General features: G+C 36.4%; 1 protein-coding gene across 1 annotated transcript in view; it reads right to left on the bottom strand.

The window, feature by feature from the left end:
- Positions 1 to 23,034, bottom strand: part of ctnnd2a (catenin (cadherin-associated protein), delta 2a) — a 340,625-nt gene continuing 317,591 nt past the window's right edge. Inside the window, 5 exon segments of the mRNA XM_051881748.1 lie at positions 1 to 1,823; positions 4,032 to 4,108; positions 5,892 to 6,023; positions 14,390 to 14,516; positions 21,582 to 21,666. Of these exon segments, the coding sequence (XP_051737708.1) occupies positions 1,563 to 1,823; positions 4,032 to 4,108; positions 5,892 to 6,023; positions 14,390 to 14,516; positions 21,582 to 21,666 (682 nt within the window). The 3' untranslated portion in view covers positions 1 to 1,562.

Genomic DNA, 23,034 nt, shown 5'->3' with positions numbered 1-23,034 from the left:
TCGCAAAGAGTAGTTTATTGTCCTGACATCAGAACATAATCCAAATCCAGCGTGATTATTTATGTAGCTTGGTAACAACACAACTGGGACCAGGTCAACATTTCAAGTTTCATTTTCTCTTTTCTCTGTTGGAATCAGAACATGAAGGTAAACAGAATCGTTTTTTTTTTTTTTTTTTTGTACAAGTCTTTTCGGGTTTGTTGCTTTCAGTGACACTGACATCTGCACATAAAAATTATATAGATCTATATTTATATTCATATTTATATATTTATCATTCTCTATTAACATCTCAGTGTAGTAGTTCATCATCTCTTGTCAAGTCAAACAGTAGAAGCAACCTGTCAGAAACAAAGCCTCTCATATCAAACACTGATCGACGTACAGCACACACTCAACTAACATTGAAAGACAGGTTTTTTGTACATCTTTGGAGGGAATTAAGCTTGCAAAGTTAAGTTTTGCCCTCCTGGTAGTATTCCAGTGTTTTCTAGACGTCGCTTAATTCCAGTAAAACACACTTATGAACAAAAAACGCATGTACAAATCGAATAACTTATTAACTGAAAAACCTAAAAAAAATGTCTCCAGTGCTGATTGAAGAGATTTTAAAATTTGGCACAGTCATTTAGCACAGAAAACTGAGATCAAGGTCTAAAACAGACAGTTTTCCTGCAAATATGGATGAGAAATAGCCGCATTTATTTTTATTCCACACTGAGTCATCAAGAAAGAAAAAAGTGAAATTAAAAAAGATGTCAAAAATCTACATCTATTTTTGTAGGCAGTGAGAAAGCACTTCATCGACGAGAAGAGGAGAGTGGATTGATGCTCCGGTCTTCATCTGCTTTTGTTTTTAGTTGCCACAGACATATTCACATTTTCAGAATGAACGATACTGGCATGTACATCTTTGCTCTTCAAATGAAATTTTGGGAAAGGGACATTGAAGGTTAATACATCTCTCCGAGGATTTTTTTTGTCTTTTTCTTTGTACTGTAAAACAAATACCTAAAGCCACAGGAAGAACCGAGTGGTCTGTGTAATTTACACAATGCACTTGTGTAATGCATCTCTTTCATTTACACTAAATAATTTACATAAAATTAAAAAAGATCAAATAAAAATAGAGGGAAATAATGTGGAAAAAAACCTTTTGATCCACCGTGACGTGAAAAGAAAGTTTCAAAAAAGGTGAAAAGCTGTTCCCAAAGCTTGTTTTACAAACTTAATTTTCTTGTGCTTACATACCTTGCCTTCCTCTACTAAACTTCTTTTTTTCCACTCCACTTTTCAAATACCTTTCAATACAAACCCACTTTCTACACCAAAGGTTAAGCTTTCTGTTCTCTTTAAAGTATGTGCTCTCTCTCTCATCTCTCGTGAATTCTTTCTCTCTCTGTCAAGGCCTTCTTTTCTCTCTCGCTTTCTTTTTTTCCTGCTTATATTCACCATGGAACCAGCTTAGATGAACAAAACTCTCTGAAAAATGTTTTGTGATATGCATGCACATGCAGTTTCCCGGCCTCTCTACGTGCCCCACCTCTGCGAGGCACCAAGTCCTAAACCCAAGAGTCGGGGGACGCGGGGTAGTGACTCGTTTCGTAGTTGAGTTCGCTATAGGGCCGGGCGGCGGAGTAGAAGTCTACGTAATTCCCGGTGGACTTGAGTCCCAGGTGCATATTCAGATCGGTAGCAGGAGGGGGGCGATGGACCTGATCCTCAAAAAATGGCTCCTCAAAGTTCCTAGTGGAGTTTTGATAGATAGGGTACGCCTCGTAGTCCTTGTGCGGGGGCTCCTGTGGTGCGGGAGGCACTGGGACCTGAGAAGAAAGAAGTATTTGTGAGTGAAGTTGATCAACAGACCCATCCAGGGACTTGCATCTCATATTTGGGAGGAAAAAGCAGCTGTCGTGCCTCTAAATACACTGATTTGGAGCTGATGTGCTCAACAGTAAGGATGGCTATATCATATTTTTTGATAATGTACAGGCATTTTTATCTCTTGCAAACATAAACATTAAGTTTTCCATGACATTTGGTTTCAAATTCTTCTAGTCGACTTTTTAAACTCGTCAGCTGGGTAAAACTATCTTTGGGTTTTTGTAAACTTGATTAAATGGATTGTGATAGTCTTGATACCATCAGTAAATTACAAATCAGTTAGTAATGTTTGGCCATGTATGTATTTATGAATTATTGCCGTCTTAAAGTTTCCTGTATACTTATAATAATTATATAATTTCCAGCTATTATTGGACATTTTTGTTTGTGAAGAAAACATACTGTGGGGAACATACTGAAAAAATGTGGGGAAAATGTACAATAAACAATATGTTGATAAAATTATATATTATTAAAAAAAATAAAAGAAAAAAATAATAATAAACAAATAAATGTACTTTTTTGTGAACTACTGGCATTATCTGGCAAACATAAAAAGCCTTACTGTTGAGCCATGTTATATCTTTATGTCTTTAAGTTTTTTTTTTATATACTTATAACTTTAATAACTTTAATAATTTCCAGCTATTATTGCATGTCTTTGTAAAAACATTTTATGAATAAAAACAATGAAAAGTGTGTGAAAAATGTACAATAATAATTTTTTTAAATAAATGTATAAAATATGTAATAAATTATAAAAAAAAATATACATTTACAATTAAAAATGTACAATTATTAGTGCTGTCAAATCAATCATGATTAATTGCATCTAACATAAAAGTTTGTAAGTATATTATATACAGTATGTGTGTATATATTTAAGTATATACACACAAACATACAGTCAAACCAAAAATTATTCAGACATTTCTGATATATTTTTACTAGTGGGTGCAGGACACTATAGTTCATTTATGTAAGTGAGGATAGCAAAATAAAGTAAACTGTGACATATTATACCCAAAAATTCTTCATACAGTGGACTATCAGTAAAAATGATAAAAATTTGGAACTAAAAATTATTCAGACACTTTGACCTGACCATGTTTTGCTTAAGTGTTATCTGACATAATTAAGATTATTTTTTCTGACAGAGTTTAACTCTGAGATCTTGTCATATTTTATAACCATTTTTTTTTAAACTATAGTGAATAAACTGTATTAATGAGTGAAATGTTCAAGGTGTCTGAATACATTTTGGTTTGACTGTATGTGCATGTGTGTGTATGCAAGTATGTATATTCATACATACACACACATATATTTACAAACTTTTATGTTACATTCAATTAATCACGATTACTCGATTTGACAGATTTTGTTCTCCATGGAAGTCAGCAAGTCATGCGAGTTTGGAACCACATAAGTTGAGTAAATGATCACAAAATGTTCATTTTTGAGCGAACTAACCCTTTAAATCTGTGTTATTCTGTCCATTCAGAGCTGCTTTCGATAACAGGGAGATTCGAAGCAGAAAATGAGATGTTACTAATTGAAAAAGATGCAGAGCTGAATGCTCTCCAGCTACAGAAAGGAAAGATCCATGTGGAAGCCAGGCTTATCGGCACCCGGCCTCCTCGCAGCTGCTCGTCTGGGAAAGCATTTCTTTAGTCTAACTCAACATACGGTGCGTTTCGGAAGTGTGCCAGGGACATCTGGACATATGAAATCTGAAAATTTACCATGAATCTTGTCAAGTAGAAGTAATAGATCTTCTATATGGCCAAAGTGCCAAAAATACTTCAGCACTTGGAAGCATATAGTTGCTATTCATTAGCATAGCATGCCGGCTCACAAAGTCAAATAAACAACATCTGAGAGGTCTATGCAAGAATGAATACATCTTCATGCTTTTGTTTGCCAACACAATTCTGGATTGGTAGATCGACAGCTGCCTCGTGTTGAAAACATGCGCTAATGACTTATCCTCACATAGCCGCATTAAAAGTTGTAGTAAACGTAAATGGTGTCTGATTTTAGGAAGGATTTTCACAGTCGGAGACACACTTCACATACAATCTTGGAGCTGCAGTCCCTGTTTGACCCTGGTTAGTTGAGTCGTCTCAGGCTGATTCACCGCTCACCTGGTTGTGTTTGATCTCGTCATTTGAAGTCTCGTACGAGTTCCGGAACAATGTGGATGTTCCACAGGAGGTTTGAACTGCGGGATGAAAGCGAGAGTGTGAATGTGCAGAGAATGTTTTTTTTAATAAATCAAGCATTAAACAACTATGAAAAATTCTATAAATTGACAGTGAAACAAATCCAAACTTTTATAAGATTCTTTAGCAGGGATGTAGCTAGGAATTCTGGGCTTTTTGTTTCAACCAAATTTAAAGGGATAGTTCACCCAAAAATCAACATTCTGTCATTATTTTCTCCCCTCAAGTTGTTCCAAACCTGTATAAATTTGTTCTGCCGAACACAAAGGAAGATATTTGTAAGAATGTTTGTAACCAAGCAAATCTCACCCCCCATTGACTACCATAGTAGGGAATAAAAATACTATGATAGTCAATGGGGGGCGAGATCTGCTTGGTTACAAACATTCTTCCAAATATCTTCCTTTGTGTTCAGCAGAACAAAGAAATATAGACAGGTTTGGAACAACTTGAGGGTGAGTAAATGAGGACAATTTTCATTTTTGGGTGAACTATCCCTTTAAATGAGGGATTTGATCAGATGGATCATACACACACATGCACATGCTTATGATGTGTGGCCAGCCATGACTTCAATTTATTTTGATCGCACATATATTAAGCTATTAATAAAATCTATAAAATATTCAAATATCTTTATATATTTATATATAAATATTATATATATTGTTATTGTATATCATATATATACATATTTATCAATTTCATATTTTGATGACATATTTTGAAACACAATACACTGAATTAATAATGAATCCTACTAGAATTGTTGTTGCCCCCCTAATATTTACAGAATAAATTACAATTATTAATATAAATGTAAATTAATACATATTAAAGGATTAGTTCACTTTCATATAAAATTTCCTGATAATTTACTCACCCCCATGTCATCTAAGATGTTCATGTCTTTCTTTCTTCAGTCGAAAAGAAATGAAGGTTTTTGATGAAAACATTCCAGGATTATTCTCCTTATAGTGGACTTCAATGGCCTCCAAACGGTTGAAGGTCAAAATTATAGTTTCAGTGCAGCTTCAAAGGGCTTTAAATGAGGAATAAGGGTCTTATCTAGCAAAACGATCTGTCATTTTCGGAAAAAATGCAAATGTATATGCTTTATATAAACAAATGATCGCCTTCCAAGTGCTTCCGCCAAAACCGTACTTTCGTATTCTTCAAAAAGCTTACGCTGTATGTCCTACGCCTTCCCTATTCTACTTACGGAACGAACGAAGCGCCAGTTACACTTTTTCCGTAAGTAGAATAGGGAAGGCGTAGGACATACAGCGTAAGCTTTTTGAAGAATACGAAAGTACGGTTTTGGCAGAAGCACTTGGAAGGCGATCATTTGTTTATATAAACAAATGATGCTGCACTGAAACTATAATTTTGACCTTCAACCTTTTCAGGAAAATTTTATATGAAAGTGAACTAATCCTTTAATATTATAAATAAATACATAAAATAAAAAATATTAATGTAACATTACTATACATCAATATGAATATTATTTGCACCAGTATAATACACAGACAAAGTAAAATTATTGTAAATATATCAATATTCTCTGGTGTCATTCTGCAGCAGCAGATGAAAATATAATTCAGAGTGGGTGTCTTCATGAACAACGAAGTTCAGACTTTTTCATCAAAAGTTCTTTTCACATAAAAAGCTCAGAAAACAAGGTGGAACTTACAGTTCTAAAGTGCACTTGCTGTTAAGTGCTTCAAACAAAACTGTGTATCTTCCTAATCATCCTCCTCCTCTTAAAGTTAGACCTACCTGCCATTGTGTCTTTTCTGGAAGTGTGCTCGCCTTTGTTTCCATGGTAACCGGCGTTGGTTCCAGTCGAGTCGTAGTCGCTCTTCCTGTCCTTGAGGCTGATCATCTCTCTGGGTGAGGCGGGGGCGCTGGCTGCAATTCAAATAATCACACAAACTGTTCTTACTGAGCATCTGGAGACACACTGGCCTGATTTCACACTTTGTAGCTTTCTCTCTCTCTCTTTTAGCTGTTGTTGTTCTGTTTGCCTATTCTCATTTTGGTGTAAAGTTAAAGTTCTTTGCTTCCCCCACCCACAGTTTCTGTTTATTTTGTCCAAATGTCTCTCTGTTTCTTACTGACTTTGTTCATCGTTTCCTGCCTGTACGAGACTGGACATGCAGAGATGTGCATCATTATTCATCATTAGTGCTGTTTAGCATGACGGCATGAAGGATGTTTCCAACAGGTCCCGTAACAGCCAGCTCCAATCTACCCAGCTTCCCCGAGCCACGAGAAACAATAAATCACACAAAACATACCATATTTGTCCTTGAAGAGCCATCCTCTGAAAAAAGTCACAACAGACAAGTGTGAAGGTACCATTTTATTAGAATGTTGCTATACAGGTGCTCTGACTGGTTGTTAGAGCGTTGCTATGTGGTTCCTAGAGTGTTTTGATTGGTTGCAAGGTTGGTAGCCTCGCTCCTCATAACTGTATATTAAACATCAAATACATTCTGATTGGCTGTGATTGTGTCACATCCCATTGTGTGGACAGACAAATTTCCTGTCTCTGGAAATATCACAGACTTTTGAAATGCTAGTAATGTGCATAAATTAATTAAAATACAGCACAACTATACATCTCCATAACTTCAGACTAGAGCTTCACGATTCTGGAAAAATTCTGAATCACGGTTTTTGTTTCAAATAGAGATCACGATTCTCCCACAATTTTGAACAGACAACTAAACAAAATAAAACCTATTTTTACTAGAGGTTCTGACAAAATGTTAACTGCTCCAGTCTATTTAAAATGCTTAATTAATCTGAATGAATTATTAAAAAAACAGTTTGAATGAATGATTCAATGCTTCACTTGTTTCATTACGGGATGAATCAACGTTTTTGAACGAATCCCTTGAATGAATGATTCAATGACAAATACATTAACAGTCACTTGTCGCCACCTGGTGGCATAACGATGTAATCGATACAACCATTATTTGAAGCGCCAAGTTACTTTCAAAAGGTGATTTGTTCTATTTTGATCACTTCCATAGACATCAGTGTTTATATTTGAACTATAAACTTATCTCAGTGCTTCTGTGATAATATGAATATTTGTAACAAGAGAAATAACAAAACTGTGTGGTTAAAAACACTGTTTGATACCTACCTATATATATGACAACTGCTCTCTCTGGCTCAGCGGCAGCGCAGACGCAGATTCGAATGTTCCAGTGTGATTTTGTCAAAAGTTTAACAGACATAGGTGAATTGTTGTCATTTAGGAATGAGATCGCGTGGGTGTTTGAATCGAGATCTCGATCTTTTAATGATCAATTGTGCAGCTCTACACTGCCCTCCAAAAGTTTGGAAACACCCTAGAAAAGTGGGGTTTTGGACAATATTGGCATGAATCCTTTTTAATTTGTGATAATTTTGCACTGATAAGGGACAACACAAACTACGAAAACATATTTTATTACATAAACAGTTTATACATAGAAAAAACTTACATTTTCAATTCATCAAAATATCCACCATTAGCAGCCATCTGACCTAAACTGGGTTCTAATTGGTTCATTGTATTCTAAACTTAATTGGCAATCAATTGTTGAAGCTATTAAGGTGTGCTGACCCAAAAATCTTTTACAAACCTGGGCCAAGTTTAAACCAGTAACCAGGCATCACAGCTGGCAAAGGGGCATGTCTGCCTTTGACATGTATATATTGCCATTATTATGTAATCAAAATCAAAATAATTATTGCTGGTCTTCAATGATAATGTCAAGTTACTTTAATGTATTTGCACCACAAAATGATAAGGATTTATGCTGATATCGTCCAAAACCACACAAAACCAGGCGTGTTTCCAAACTTTTGGAGGGCAGTGTACTTCAGACAAAATTGTTATAAAAGCAGTATTCTTGTTTTATCAAAACTGTATCACTTGAAGTATAATCGGGCCGTTTAACCTGATTTCTGCCCTTTTGTCCATGAGCTCTGTGTTTTGTCCTAGCCACTTCAGAACAGCTGTATGAAGGTCACAGAAATCAGGAATGAGTCTTCCCTCTGTGCCTAAAAATCCCTTCCAGCCTCAATGCTCTAACCGGATCAGCGCCACTCCCCCTCCGGCCCTCCTACAGCCTGGTCTGATAGAGCCTGGATCCCTGGATAGTGGGCAGCGGCACTATCTCCAAAGCACACAGCTACCCGAGGGCTCACGGGTACGGAAGACCTCTTTGGCCAGCACAGAAGGATTTAGACACACCCACGTACACACACACACACACACACACTCACACACACACACCTATTACTGATCAGCCCTGACCGTGAAACATAAACCGGCTCATAAACACCCGCTCTTTTACACAAACACTCCAGTTTTCACCAATAAAACACATAATGGCTATAAGCACCACTCTACCCACAATGGCCAAGAGAAACATTAGCATGCTAATTATTTCAAACCCATAATCAGATTATAACTGCAAGTGCTTTACCCTCCTCTAAACTGCCTTGATATGACTCCTAATCTAATCATCGCTCCTCAACAATGCATCATTTTGCAAAAATATGCACATAACTGATCATCAGTCTTAAATATCGGCGGTTACAGAGTCAACAAGCGCAAAGACTTTCAAAGGCTCTGGTCACGTTTTCATAAACCACACGAATATGGATTCTGAGAAACACGCAAAGCAGTTTTGCAGAAAATCAGTACTGATGCATTTAACTCAGTGTGCAGCTCGTTCTCATTTGATTTTCTTCACATAAAGCTGTGACTTTACAGAGCAGTTGATAACCTTAATGGTTGAAAATGAAAACAATATGTTTTACAGGACATGTAAGAAAAACACAGCAGATATTAGCGATTTCTGCTGGCAAAAGGGCTTTTGTGTTTGAGCTCCACAGGCATCATTATTGCTATTGCTACACTTTTATCACGTATATCTACTTGCCTACAGCACTAAAACACTAGATTCTGTGAGAAATGTCTTGATATACCAGCTAATATGCACAACAGTTTGCAAAATCAACCATAATTGTCAATGAATCCTACTAAAAAGAAGTTAATTCCTAGTAAATCGTGCAATTTCTTGTTGTTGCTAACATTAACCGTTTGTTAAATGTCAGTTAACTTGACCAACCATGTCACATAAGGTACAAAAGGAAAAAGGAAAGCAGCAATTTGTATTTCTATGAAATTTAGATTTAAAGGCCAACCTTGCCCATGTTTCTCAGAAATGTAACATGACAATAAAAAGCTCCATTAGTGGGGACAAACACTTAAGAAACAGTAAGGCCTGTTCACACCAAGAACGCTAACTATAACGATAAACATATAGATCGTTTTATATTCTGAATGATCGAAAATCGTTCAGAATATAAAAGAATAGCAGCGTCCACACCACAACTATAACGATATAGAGAAACGATATCGTTGGGATCACTTTCATTTTTTTTTTCCAGCTGTTGAATGATAAAACACTGACAGCCAATCAGAATTCATTCTAATTTAAGGGCTCGCACATTTAAAATGGCAGACGACATTGCGGAGAAGTTAATCGCTGAGGTCCAGAAAAAGCCACCACTGTTTGACAAGTCAAACCCCCCTTTTCAAAGATACTTTAAAGAAAATGGATATATGGAAAACAATCGGTCATACGCTCAGAATAATTGGTGAGAAGTATTAATGATGAGATCATTATGCCAGGCTAGCAAACAGTGTAACATAAAATTACCTCAGGTATCCAGCGCTAGTTTCGACAACATTGTCTAGCTTCCTTTAAAGTTGCAGTGAAAAAGACTAGGAGTTGTTTTTATTCCACTATATTGACTTAATCTGCTAAATTCACTGTTAGATTAGATCGATTACACTAGCTATTCACTCGAACTATATAACTATATTTGCGTCCACACCAGCAAACAATAATGGTCTGTTTATTCTAAGCTCACACGCTGCAGTTTCAAAGTGTGGACATGTTTTTTGCTGTTCTTATTGCATTTACACGGCTTTAACCAGCAGATGTCCTCAGCATGCTATATTTTGAGCGAATAGCTAGAGTAATCGATATATCGTAAATACTTTTCACCATTTATTCAGATTTTTTCTCTATATATCCATTTTCTTTAAAGTATCCTTGAATAGGGGGTTTGACTTGTCAAACAGTGATGGCTTTTTCCGGACCTCAGCGATTAACTTCTCCGCAATGTCGTCTGCCATTTTAAATGCGCAAGCCCTTAAATTGGAATGGATTCAAACTGGCTGTCAGTGTTTTATTGTTTAACAGCTGGACAAAATTCGTTCTGAATGTGATCCCAATGATATAGTTTCTCTATATCGTTATAGCTGTGGTGTGGACTCTGCTATTTCTTTTATATTTAGAACAATTTTTAGAACTATATCTTTATCTTTATCTTTCTTAGTGTGAACGGGCCTTTAGCCACATCATATATTGAGCTTGAAGGGACCTGCAGTTTGCTTGCTCACACTTGTGGTCCATTGAAGATACAATTTGTATTTGATATTTCCAATTAAACACTGGGAATAAAATCAGTTGTACTCTAATAGTATTAACTAAGAACTGTGAGTAGTATTAACTGCTGGCCTCAATTTGTCTCAGTAATACAGTAATAGCTGGCAACACTACATCATGGTTGTTGTGTTCTTAGGGTCTGGCATCCCATAAAAGTATTTTTAAAGGCCTTGTCTGGTGGCATTGGAAGCATCACCTCCATGCTTCATGATTAAATTACAAAAGTGAGCAAAATGTGAGCGAAAACGTGTCAGCTTTGCATTGAAGTTCATGCCAAAATCCTTGATGTGGATGTACTGACCAGGCAGAGCTCCAACTTCACTGAGCAACAGCCTCAGAAACACACTGATCTCTGTGTAATTTTAATGTGAGGTCAGCTGATATTATTAACACTCCTCTCTGTCTATCACTCTTAAATGAAAATGAATATACTATAATAAGGCATGAAGAAAAAATGATGGCAGCAATGTGTATGGCTTTTTTAGTTGAATTTATCTACTTCAATACTCTACAAAAAATATTCACACATGCACCAAGCACAAAACCATAATCGACTCTGCAAACTGTGTGATGAATGCTTTCATGATGCAAATTCAAAGATGAGCGCTTTCACTGTATTCGTTGATTATAATGGGAGTGATTCACTTTTGGATGTGTAAAGCTCTGCTAGTGTCTGGTGTAACTATACGTTTACGGTTGCCAAGCAACACTGCAACTGGCTGCATTATTACAGAATTAGACAGTGTGCAGGTTTCACAGCTAATTTTACGACAGTGTCAAACGTGGCTCATCCAATTATATTTATAACCTATTTTTTTTTACATTCAAGTGTTACATAAAATGAAACTGTTTCTGCACTTGAGCCAGATTTATTCAGTTTGTTAGTATCCAAGTTCCAATCAAAAAAGACAATAATAAAGAAACAACCTTTAATTTGTTTAATTTACTGAATTATTAAAAACAGGAACTACTACAATACCTGATTATGTAAAATAAAATACATTTTGGGTTGAAACTTGTGTAGCTCTAAGTAGCTCAAAATTGCTCTAAGCTATGCCATATTAAAGTTGTAAACAATATGCAAAATATTAAAAATAAAAATTTCTTTAAATAAATAATTACTTTCTTGACTTAAATTTGATACTACAGCGCTTAATAACTGCACAAAATCATATTCAATAAAATACACTTAATATATAAAAAATACCTAAAAAGATTGTATAAAAATATTCAGATTATTCTAAATATTGCCTCTTTTTATTAAAAGGACAGTTAGCTTTTAGATTAGGGTCCAATTCTCACTATTAACTAACTATTAACTACGAATTTTCCCTCAAACTCCGAATTACTGCTTATTAATAGTTAGTAAGGTAGTTGTTAAGTGTAGGTATTGGGTAGGATTATGGGATGTAGAATATGGTCATGCAAAATAAGGTGTTAATATGTGCTTTATAAGTACTAATAAACAGCTAATATCCTAGTAATATGCATGCTAATAAGCAAGGAATAGTGAGAATTGGACCCTAAACTAAAGCGTTACTGAAAAGACATCAGATAGAATGTAGCGAGAAGGAGGGTGAACAAGACTGAACCACAAAACCATGCATTTCAGTAAAGGCCTTTAATTTGAACTCAAACATGCACTAAAATGGCCTGCTATGCTATATTTTTATTTATTTATTTATTTTAAAAATCAGAGCTTAGCACAATAGAAAGGCTGCCTCAAAGACTGTTTCAGAAAAGTTGCCAGAACTGGTAATAATGAATTTACACATAAATATTATATTCCTCATAGTGAATGCATGTCTCTAACGCTGCAATAAAATGGCAAGGTCATGGTATTGAAAATATTTGCAGAGTTACTGAACTACATAGTATTGTCGATTTTGCTGTATTGTTTTGGCTCTGGGTTCACATGTACTGGATCTTAGGAGATGTTAATTGAGTAGCACAGGCGAGGACCCTGATGTCACATTCTGATGCTGTGAGCCGAAAAGCACAGCGACTATCCGGTACGCCTGCAAGACCTTTCACACTCCACTGTCTTTCTCGCTCCCCCTACATTCCTTATCTCTGTCAAACTCTGTGTGCTTTGATCTCTAGCAAAAATCTACTGTTCACCATTTTCATGACGTGCTGGAGCTCAAACCATACAGACAACAAAACAGCATGAAACCAGCTGCAAGCCAGTGGATGACTGGAAATATCAGAGATTCAACTGAGAAAAACAAGCAGACAATAAATCAATTTACTTTAAGATGCTGTAGAGAGCATGTTGCAATCATGTGAGCACTGCTCTACATCAAATTTCATACAGCGCTAGTCAACTGAATCTACAGTGTCACGGCAAAATAAATCACATTTTACATGAAATGAGAGCTTGCAGTCTGAATTGAATGCAAAGACAACACACCTTCGTCTGCATGTGAAAACATACAAAGTGTTTTGTTGAATCCAATTAATGAAAGAATAAGACTTATGACCTGGATCTTTTAATGAATCACTCAAAAAATATTCAGAAAATCAGCCTAATGAATTCTTCACTAACTGAATCTATATATTAAAGGGTTAGTTCACCCAAAAATAAAAATAAAAATTCTGTCATTAATAACTCACCCTCATGTCGTTCCACACCCATAAGACCTTTGTTCATCTTCGAAACACAAATTAAGATATTTTTGATGAAATCCGATGGCTCAGTGAGGCCTCCATTGACAGCAAGACAATTAAAAAAGTATTCTCGTCGCTTCATAACATTAAGGTTTAACCACTGTAGTCACATGAACTGTTTTAAATATGTCTTTAGTAGCTTTCTGGGTGTTTGAAAGTGTTATCTTGCTGTCAATGGAGGCTTCACTAAGCCATTAGATTTTACCAAAAATATCTTAATTTGTGTTCTGAAGATGAATGAAGGTCTTATGGGTGTGGAACAACATGAGGGTGAGTAATAAATGACTGAATTTTCATTTTTGGGTGACCGAACCCTTTAATCTGATTTACTGAACCCCACATTATTTACTTTCCGTCACGTTGAAATCAAATCAATAACTATTTTGTGTAGTTATGGTTTGTCAAACCATAACTATATATATATATATATATCAAATTATTTTACATTTATATTTAATGAAAAACAAAACAAACATTAAAACTGCAGCATAATACAGACTATATATTAATCAAAGATAAGCCACAGAACAGTCTGGGAAGGTATTCAATACAAAATTTAACTTAACACTTAAATTTTTCATTGAGAAAGAAAGAACTTCATTTCATCACTCTGTTCACCTTCCAGCCATTTACAAGACCCATTAGTCCTAAAGTTCCTAAAATACCACTCTGCCGCCTCCGCCAACGGCCCTCTCAGAAGTTGAATCCAGGAAAAGTACTTTTCTGCTTCAGCGAGATGCTAAGTCCACCGGAAAAGGTATTAGAGCCACAGCCAGCCGGCCATGAATCCACTAACCCCACTAGTAGAGTGGATCATTAACCTTGAGTCCCAGGATGCACTGAAAAATCCCCATCAATTTAATAGGATTCTATCAGGGTTAAAGAGAGAATCAAGCTGCTATTTGTAATTGTTTTAAATCCAGACTAAAGATCTGGAGTTGTTAAATCAGACTTCAGGACCACCAACAGCGCGTTAGCTGACTCAATGTTTCAGCACTTCCGATCAAAATGTATACGTTGTCTTTGTTAAGAAAGATAAAAAAAATAACACGTGAACGAGGAGAAACGCATACTCACCTGATCGATTGTTAGGTGAGGTCCGGACCGGGGATACTGACGGAGTGCGTGAGGATGAGTACGGTCTCTGTCTATCTCTCTCTATTGTTGAGGCAGAGCCAACAAAGTGATACTGCGAGTAGCCATCCTAGAAAATAAAGAAAGAGACGAGAAAAATTTACTGTAATGCATGTATTCATTTATTTGAGGGTGCACAACACAACATGCTTTCTTCAGGATCTATGTACGCTACATTAGCCCACTGTTATTCTGTCAGTTTAGTTTAAGACCTCCTAGTGTGGAGTCATTACAAAAATCAATGACCGGATAGAGGTACAGAAATCAATGGACGGAAGATCTGGAGTCAGTGGCTGTGGAGAAAGCCTGTTTGATGTGTGACTAAAGCAACCTGAAAGGCTGATAGAGGAGATAAAATAAAGCCATTGGCCACTGGCTCGACGACACGTCACTGTGAACATGAATCAGTGGGTCTAGCTGAATGTGCTTAGAGCATATGGTCATTTTTTTACATTACTTAATAGAACAACAGACAAGACAATCAAAATATTGAAGTTTGATAGGTTTGAAGCAAAAAGAGACAAAAAATCTTGGGCACTTTGTGGTAGTCAAACTTTGGAACATATTTATTGTTAATGTGATGAATTTGATTAAGGGTGTTTTCACACTTGGTCCTTTTCAGGGGTCTGAGCACGGTTTGCGTGATTTTTGGCCCATACGTGAACACTCCAAACGATCTCAAACCCCTTAAAAACGAACTGAAACGAGACCATCTCAGGAGGTGGTCTGAGTATAGTTCGATTTCATCTTATGAAATGGTTTGCTAAAAACACACAATCTGAACACAAACCGCTCTGGGCTCATTTGATTTATAATTAATAATAATTTGAATAATTAATAATAATAATTTTTACAAACAAATTTCTTGGTTAGTGAGGCACATACAATGTAAGTGAATGGGATCCAATTTTGAAGGCCATAGGGTCAAGCCATCAAACAATGAACTGAGCTAGATCCAAAAAGCAACAGTATGAACACAAAGAAGTCTGAGACCACATTCTTGCTTAAGGGGCCATTCACATATCGCGTCTTTTCCACGCGCAACTCAGTTATTTCAAATGTAGGTGCGCGGCAGGCGCACTCATAATGGAAGCGACACAGTCGCGATGTGCATGCGGTGCGTTTTCCAGGCGCATCCAAGTGAAAAATTCTCAACTTTTCAGAATGCCGCAAGTGCACCGCAGGTCATGTGACAAGAACCAACCGATCAGCTTCGTCCTTTCCATAACAAAACATCGAAAGCTCAGCCGAACAGCTGATCATAGCTGTACAGGCTGGTTTTTATATCTCATCTCCATAAATATATCTAGTAGTAAAGATAATGCGAGGGCTAGAAATCAATTTATCCTTTGCTGAAACTTCCTACTCCTCGTGGAGAACGCAGTTCATGGTTGCATGGCAACGACAGATGCCGCAGGAGCGCAAGCGCTTTGGAAAGAAGGATATATATACATATATATACATATATAAAAACAGCCTAAACAAAATCAATGCTGAAATGGTGCATATATTGTGCATTCCTAGTTATAAAATATGACTCAACTCTTTAAAATTGGATTAAGGTGGTTGTATAAGATATTATGAGCATGTATGAGATTATAAGTTTTTTCTCACTGAATAAAAGATCAAATGATTCATACAGCTGATTCATGTGGACATGTACGTAAATGCAGAGCAGACAGCAAGAATAAAACCACCAAATAAGTAAAGCTAACAAATGAAGAAACAATTTTATCCTATTACAAATGTCTCGCAAGGTCTCAGAATGGGTCAATGAACAAGTTTTTTCTAGCTAAATATAATATAGCTGTGCTAACAGGCTATGAGGAAACAAGGAGAACTGCAGTCTACTGAACAATTTTTTTTTTTAACAGGGACACAGAACACTACCCTTGACATCCCATTTGCCCCTCCGTGACATTCCTTTTGTTGGAAAGGTGAGGTATAGATCAAAGGGTCTGTCCTTCCGATTTGTGCAGTTCAAAGCTGCCCCACTTTCCTAACACAGCAGAAACTTTGGCAGAAGAAGCCACCGCTCTCCAACTACTGTGCCTGTTGCAAATAATGACATTGGACAGGTATTTGAAGGCTCCAAGGGGCGTGAAGAGAGGCACGAAACAGGGAAAAATGGTACTTGTCGCCTGCCGACTAAAGGCCTCTTCAGTAGGGGACTTTGTCATTTCCTTTTACTCACGCTGTTGTAAGTATTACTTGAAATTTCAGGTTCCCATGAGAGGAAGAAATGAAAACCTATACCTTTATTCTTTATGATGATAGGTGGTTGGGGTGGCTGAGCAATAAAAAAAATACCTTTAGGGATGGATACTTCCTTTGAAGACATTCCCACCATTTGAAAACAATATATTCAAGGAAGACTGAGTTTCAATGTGATTAAAGAATTAACTGCATTAATTACATCCCATAACTCCTTTCTTTCTTCTTTATCAGGACTGAGAGAATAATGTGCATCGGATTGATGGACTTTCATGCCAAGGCAACTGCTTTCGAAGTGTAAAAAGGTTGAGCGGTAAATGCACTTGGATAAACGCACGTCTTATAGGCCTGAAAACCTCAGTTAATTCAGTTAATTCCAGTTGAATGCATGAAGCATCATTACAGGACTGATTCTGACTCAGACCAAAACTGAAAAGACCAAGCAGACCATGCAAAGATGAGCCATTTATGGCAACCTTCCTACTCGTGATTCCTCAATAATGCTGCTTAAGAGTCAGACAGAAAAAAAAAAAAAACTTCTGGTGTGGAAATGTGCACTGAAGCAAGCCAATGGCAAGCGCTCATTATTATACTCCCAGAGGCGGATGGAGCCAGGAGCGTTGCTCTTGCTGCGTTGGCTCCCTTGGGTCGCTGAGGCAATTGACTACCCTGATACTTCCTCGTGGAGAGCGTTGGGGAAGGATGACTGTGGAATTGCATCTCAGGAGGCTGCCAGGCTGAATGTAACACCTCTCAGCACAACATGAGTGAGGCTTCAGGCTCAAGATCAATGGCATAAGCAACTCCTCTTTTCTCTCAGGCTAGAACTTCACTTCATCTTAGTCCGACTCAACGTCATACTGAGTAAATCAAGCCAAGTGCTCCTGGCTTTCTCGCAAACACACACACCTTATTAGTAGATAGAGCTGGAACCGTCTGCACTTCTTCAACGATCTCCAAGTAGATCAATTTCTGACTTTATATGAGTTATATGCATTTTATTATGCAAAATTATAAATATTTATGAATTATTGCCCAAAAAACTGGGACTGCAATTTTTAAAAGTTGTTAAAAAATATTTACTGTACATCTGATCTTTCCCAGAGCATAAATGCAATGAACAAACTCCAAAAATATTTTTTTAAACATATAAATAATTTGAGCAAACAGTCAAAATACCAATAAAATTGATATATATATATATATATATATATATATTTTTACATAAAAATGGAAACAAAATTAGAAAATAATTTTAGTGAAAAGTATATATATATATATATATAGTACTTTTATATATATATAGTACTTTTCCACAAATAAAAAAATGAGAGATTCACCGATGTAAATACTTCCCAAAACAAAATGAAATCTGTACAAAATACAGCAGGGCTCATCAATAAGGACCTCCTTGGGTCAGTGTGAATAACGCTCGGGACAACTGAACTGTGAAACACTGTTAGTGTCGCTTGTGTAACAGTATATTGGATCCGTGCAACTCTTAAAGTGACAGCAGCCTAATAATCCTGCTGCGCTGCTGTCTGAGTTTTAATGTTAATCAAACAACAAAAGACAAAACATTGTTCACTACTCTTGACTAAATATCTTTATTAACTTTAGTAAGGATTAATAACTTATAGAGTGAAGAATATGCAGTGTTACTTTATATTTGTTTACCTAAAAACTACTGTTAAACCTAATTTCATATGTATATTTGTTCTGTTGTATTTATGTATTTATGTTGGCCTTGCTCAATGTTAAATGGATCCAATCCATGTTCATTAGAAATTATTTGATGATCCAGCAGCAATAAACTAGCTAGTAGCATGTGATTGTAAACTTTGCTAATTTAAAACATGATTAAAACAAAACACTATCTATTTTAATGACAAAACTTCAAATAACAGAGCAAGTGACAAATATCGGTATCAGTATTGGAATCGGCCAATGATTGTTTGTTAAAATCGGTATCGGTGCATCCCAAAAAAACAAACAAAAAATAAATGAATAAAAAAAATAAAATAATGTGTAAAAATTAAATTAATTAACTCATAATTAAATCATAAAACAAGAAACCAAAGGATAATAAAGCATACTGGACTCACAGAACTCAATATATTATTAAATATGGAGTATATTATTAAAGACTGTTAAACTACATAACACAATTTCCTCCCATACTGGCTAGAAGCTTCCTGGGCACAAGGCCATTGTTCACAGCCTTGGGAGGTGTCTGGCTTCCCAAACCTCTTGTTTCTGCTTTCCTCCCCTCTTGTGTTCCCTTTTCTCTCTCAGCTTCATCCGTCACACCACCCAAAACACAAAGAATCGCACCTCAGGTGGCCCGACTCATCCAATTGACACCTTTCATTTCAACGGAGGGAGAGAAAGACACATCCATGTGGAACAACTGTCATTATGCACTCATGAGATGAGAGACGGGGCTCTGCAAATGTTAATAATAGCAATCTCTTTCTTGCTGCCCTTTGCTTAATACCATCCCCGGTGACATTTCCAGGGCTCAGCTGGGTTGGAGGAAACAGGTTAGGTTGCTGGAGTTTTTAAAAATCTTTGCAAACCAGCCTGGAGGGGGCTGAAAAGAGTGCGAGAGGGCTCCATCCCTCCAAAATCAATGTGGAAACTGTATATAATAAGCAATACTGTAGATTTAACGACTTCAGCCTCTCTGATGATGCATTTATAGCTCCGGCTGTCCTCCACGCCCTTGACCTCGTCACTTTATCTGCGTCAGCTAAAGCAGCAGTTCGATAACCTGCCTCAAGGCGGCATGCGAACACAGCGCTGCTGAACCTGTGAGTGCTGTGGTCTTTTGTTCGATATTATTTATAGATATTTAGTCAGCTAGCATAATGGGAATCGGCGTTCTAATTACTCTCTTTCATTATAATCTACGCATGCTACCTTTTCGTCAAACCCTCTAAATATTTAAAAAAAGACAGAAAGGGTAATTAATAGTATGTGCACATGAAATTAGAGCTCGTAATTCGACATTGGTTTCAATGGTGGCGAGCTCAGCGGGGTAAACTCGCAAACATCCATAATTACATATCATTATAGACATTTTCAAACAGGCATTGTGAATTAGCCCAGCGCTGCGCTCTCTCTCCAACGCAGTTTGAAGAAGGGACGCCTCTATTCCTGCAGACACACTTCTAAACTCATCTCGATGGTGCAGGCAGTCAGCTCGTGGCCTTTTCTCATCTCTAAAGGTCAGTGTGGAATCTGTCGCCGTCTCCGTGGGCTGTAATTCTTCAGCACCTACTCTTCAGAGCCGAATTGGCAAAACGACACATTACAGAGCTCAGTCTGGGACGTTCCTCACCATCCAGCGTCGTATCTGTCAGGACGGAGATTGCTCAGCGAAGGGGAACGGTGTGTTCTCGCAGCCTAGAGGCTTCTAGCACTTGTTGGGAGACAGTGGTCTGTCAAAACCCAAAATTTCCGTTAACATGCTCTTGCTACTAGTTCATTTGGGAGCATTTTAGTTTGGTTTGACCTCGTTAATGTGAAACTCTATTCATTGTTTGTGTCTGAACACAACCTAAGCAATCTAGCTACTTGTTAAAGGGTTAGTTCACCCAAAAATGAAAATAATGCCATTTATTACTTACTCTCATGTCTTTCCACACCCGTAAGACCTTCGTTCATCTTCGGAACACAAATTAAGATATTTTTGATAAAACACGATGGTTCAGTGAGGCCTGCATTGCCAGAAAGATCATTTCCATTTTCAATGCCCAGAAAGCTACTAAAGACATATTTAAAAGTTAATTTAGTGGTTCAACCTTAATGTTATGAAGCTTCATGAAGCAGTGTTTTGAAATCGCCCATCACTAGATATTGTTGAATAAAGTTGTTATTTTGTTTCTTTGGTGTACAAAAAGTATTATCGTCGCTGTATAATATTAAGATTGAACCACTGTAGTCACATGAACTGTTTTAAATATGTTTTTAGTACCTTTCTGGGCATTAAAAAGGAAATGATCTTGCTGGCAATGGAGGCCTCACTGAGCCATCGGATTTTATCAAAAATATCTAAATTTGTGTTCCGAAGATGAACGAAGGTCTTAAGGATGTGGAACGACATGAGGGTGAGTAATTAATGGCTGAATTTTCATTTTTGGGTGAACTAACCCTGTAATAGGTTAATTCCAACTGCCCTTAATTTAATTTTCATGAGCACATTGTCTATTTACGGTCCCCAAAGGTGCAAGTTTTACAAATGGAAACTGTAAAAGGTAGTAAGTGAAATGAGTAGCATGTCTGAATATATTATACACATATTTAAAAACTTACCCACAGTACCAATTCAATTTTTTATATAACATAAATAAATCCCTAAAGGTTAGCTAAAAAAGGTTTGGTTTGGTATTTAAAAAATAAGTCTGTTTGATTAGTCTGCTGTTAATTGCTGTTGCACAGAAATATGGGAACATTCATACAAGGTCTCTTCACGTCAATCTATTTGCGATTCTATTCAGACCACACAATATGTTCTAAATGCAGTCAGCGCTAGCCAAGGCCAAAGTTTGCCTCAATAATCTGTGAGAGACATGTCTGAATAGATCCACACAATAGTAAGTGCAACAAGCACTTATTGAATGGAAATATCTCTTCAGCCTGGCCGCTATTGCTCAATAGAGCATTCTTTGTTAGTCACTGCGGATTAATGTTTGCAGTCGGCTACAAGGTGTCGTGCTGAATAAACAGTGGGTCGCACATCTTTGTCTGGGAGGAGGGGTACAAAAAACGCTTCTCCAGTTTTTTTTATTTCGAAACTATTTTCTCTAAAAGTTCAAACACAATTGTGTGGGAGATCAGTTAGCATGCTAAATGAATTCCTCAGGTTGGGATGGATGAAGTGGGACACAGCTGTCGTGAGTGGAAGCAGGTCTCCTACCTTCTTATAAAGGCTCCGGAGATCTCTGTACTGCCACATACTACTGAGAACCTGAGATGCTGCCTTTACCACTTTAGGCGAGTGTCTGTGAGAGAGCGAGAGAAAAGAAAACAGGCAAGTAGAGTCAAGTAGAGATTTAACAGTAATAAATGGACATATGGTTTCAATGGTTTCAATAGTCATTCAATATTGTTTTTACATAAGTATGTCTGTTGTCAGCATGCAGATGATAACAGACATACTTTGAAAAAAAAGCCATTTGATAAAACTGAGAGCATGCGAGATTTATTCAAAAAATTTAAATTAATTTATCAATTAAATATATAAAATGTTTAATATTAAATAATATTACTTGTACTGTTATTTAATTATTTAATTTATTAAAATAAATTATTAAACAACATACAATAATAATAATAATAAATTAAAAATAATCAATTTATTAAAAAAAATAATAAAATAAGCATTTCAAAAAAGAAGACATGCACTACTGTTCAATAATTTTAAGGAAATTTATTTACTTTTATTTACTTCTATTCATCAAAGAATCTGAAAAAAATATCCTGAAAAATCACACTTTTTACAAAAATATTCCGCTTTTCAACATTGATAATAATAAAATGTTTCTTGAGCAGCAAATCAGCATATTAGAATGATTTCTGAAGGACCATGTGACACTGAAGCCTGGAGTAATGATGCTGAAAATTCAGCTTTGCCATTACAGGAATAAACTACATTTTAAAATATATTCAAACAGAAAACAGTTCTTTTAAGCTGTAATATCACAATATTACTGTATTTTTGATCAAATAAATGCAGTCTTGGTGAGCATATGAGACTTCTTTCAAAAACATTAAAAAAAAAAAAACTTACCAACCCCAAACTTTTGAACTGTAGCGTACTATTGATGTTTTAATGAATGACATCACAGAAAAATAATTCTTTGGATAAATTGTATGTTGTATGAACCCAAATCTCTAATATATCTATATCAGCATAACAGAGACACATTTAAAACACCACATTTTGAAGCAAACTGAATGCAAAATGTTTACAAAAAAACCAAACTTTAAGATTTCACACAAGATCAAAATTCCAAAAGCTAAAACATAACAGAAGAAAATGAAAATCCAATCCTGGCACATTGTTGCTCAGATGAATGTGTTTTCTCTGCTTTCTGTGCAAACATCTCACACGGACAGCAGCTTTTGTTATGATTAACAATGCACCACAAACAAAAGAAACAATCTCTTGGTTCTCAAAAATGACACAAATTGTTTGACTTCAGCCGATTTGATAGAACAGCTGTGTCTTTTGTCTTTCGCCGAGCCGAGTCAATCCATTTCAGCTCAAAGGACACAATGGAACAATTTACAATTGCCACTTGAAATGAAGTTAGAAGAAAATCTTTGCCGTCCTTGAGTGAACATGGCTTTAATAGAGGAAATGAATG

Source organism: Ctenopharyngodon idella, chromosome 23, assembly GCF_019924925.1.
Source record: "Ctenopharyngodon idella isolate HZGC_01 chromosome 23, HZGC01, whole genome shotgun sequence".
Classification (NCBI taxonomy): Eukaryota; Metazoa; Chordata; class Actinopteri; order Cypriniformes; family Xenocyprididae; genus Ctenopharyngodon; species Ctenopharyngodon idella.
This window is presented reverse-complemented; position numbering and strand designations above follow the sequence as displayed.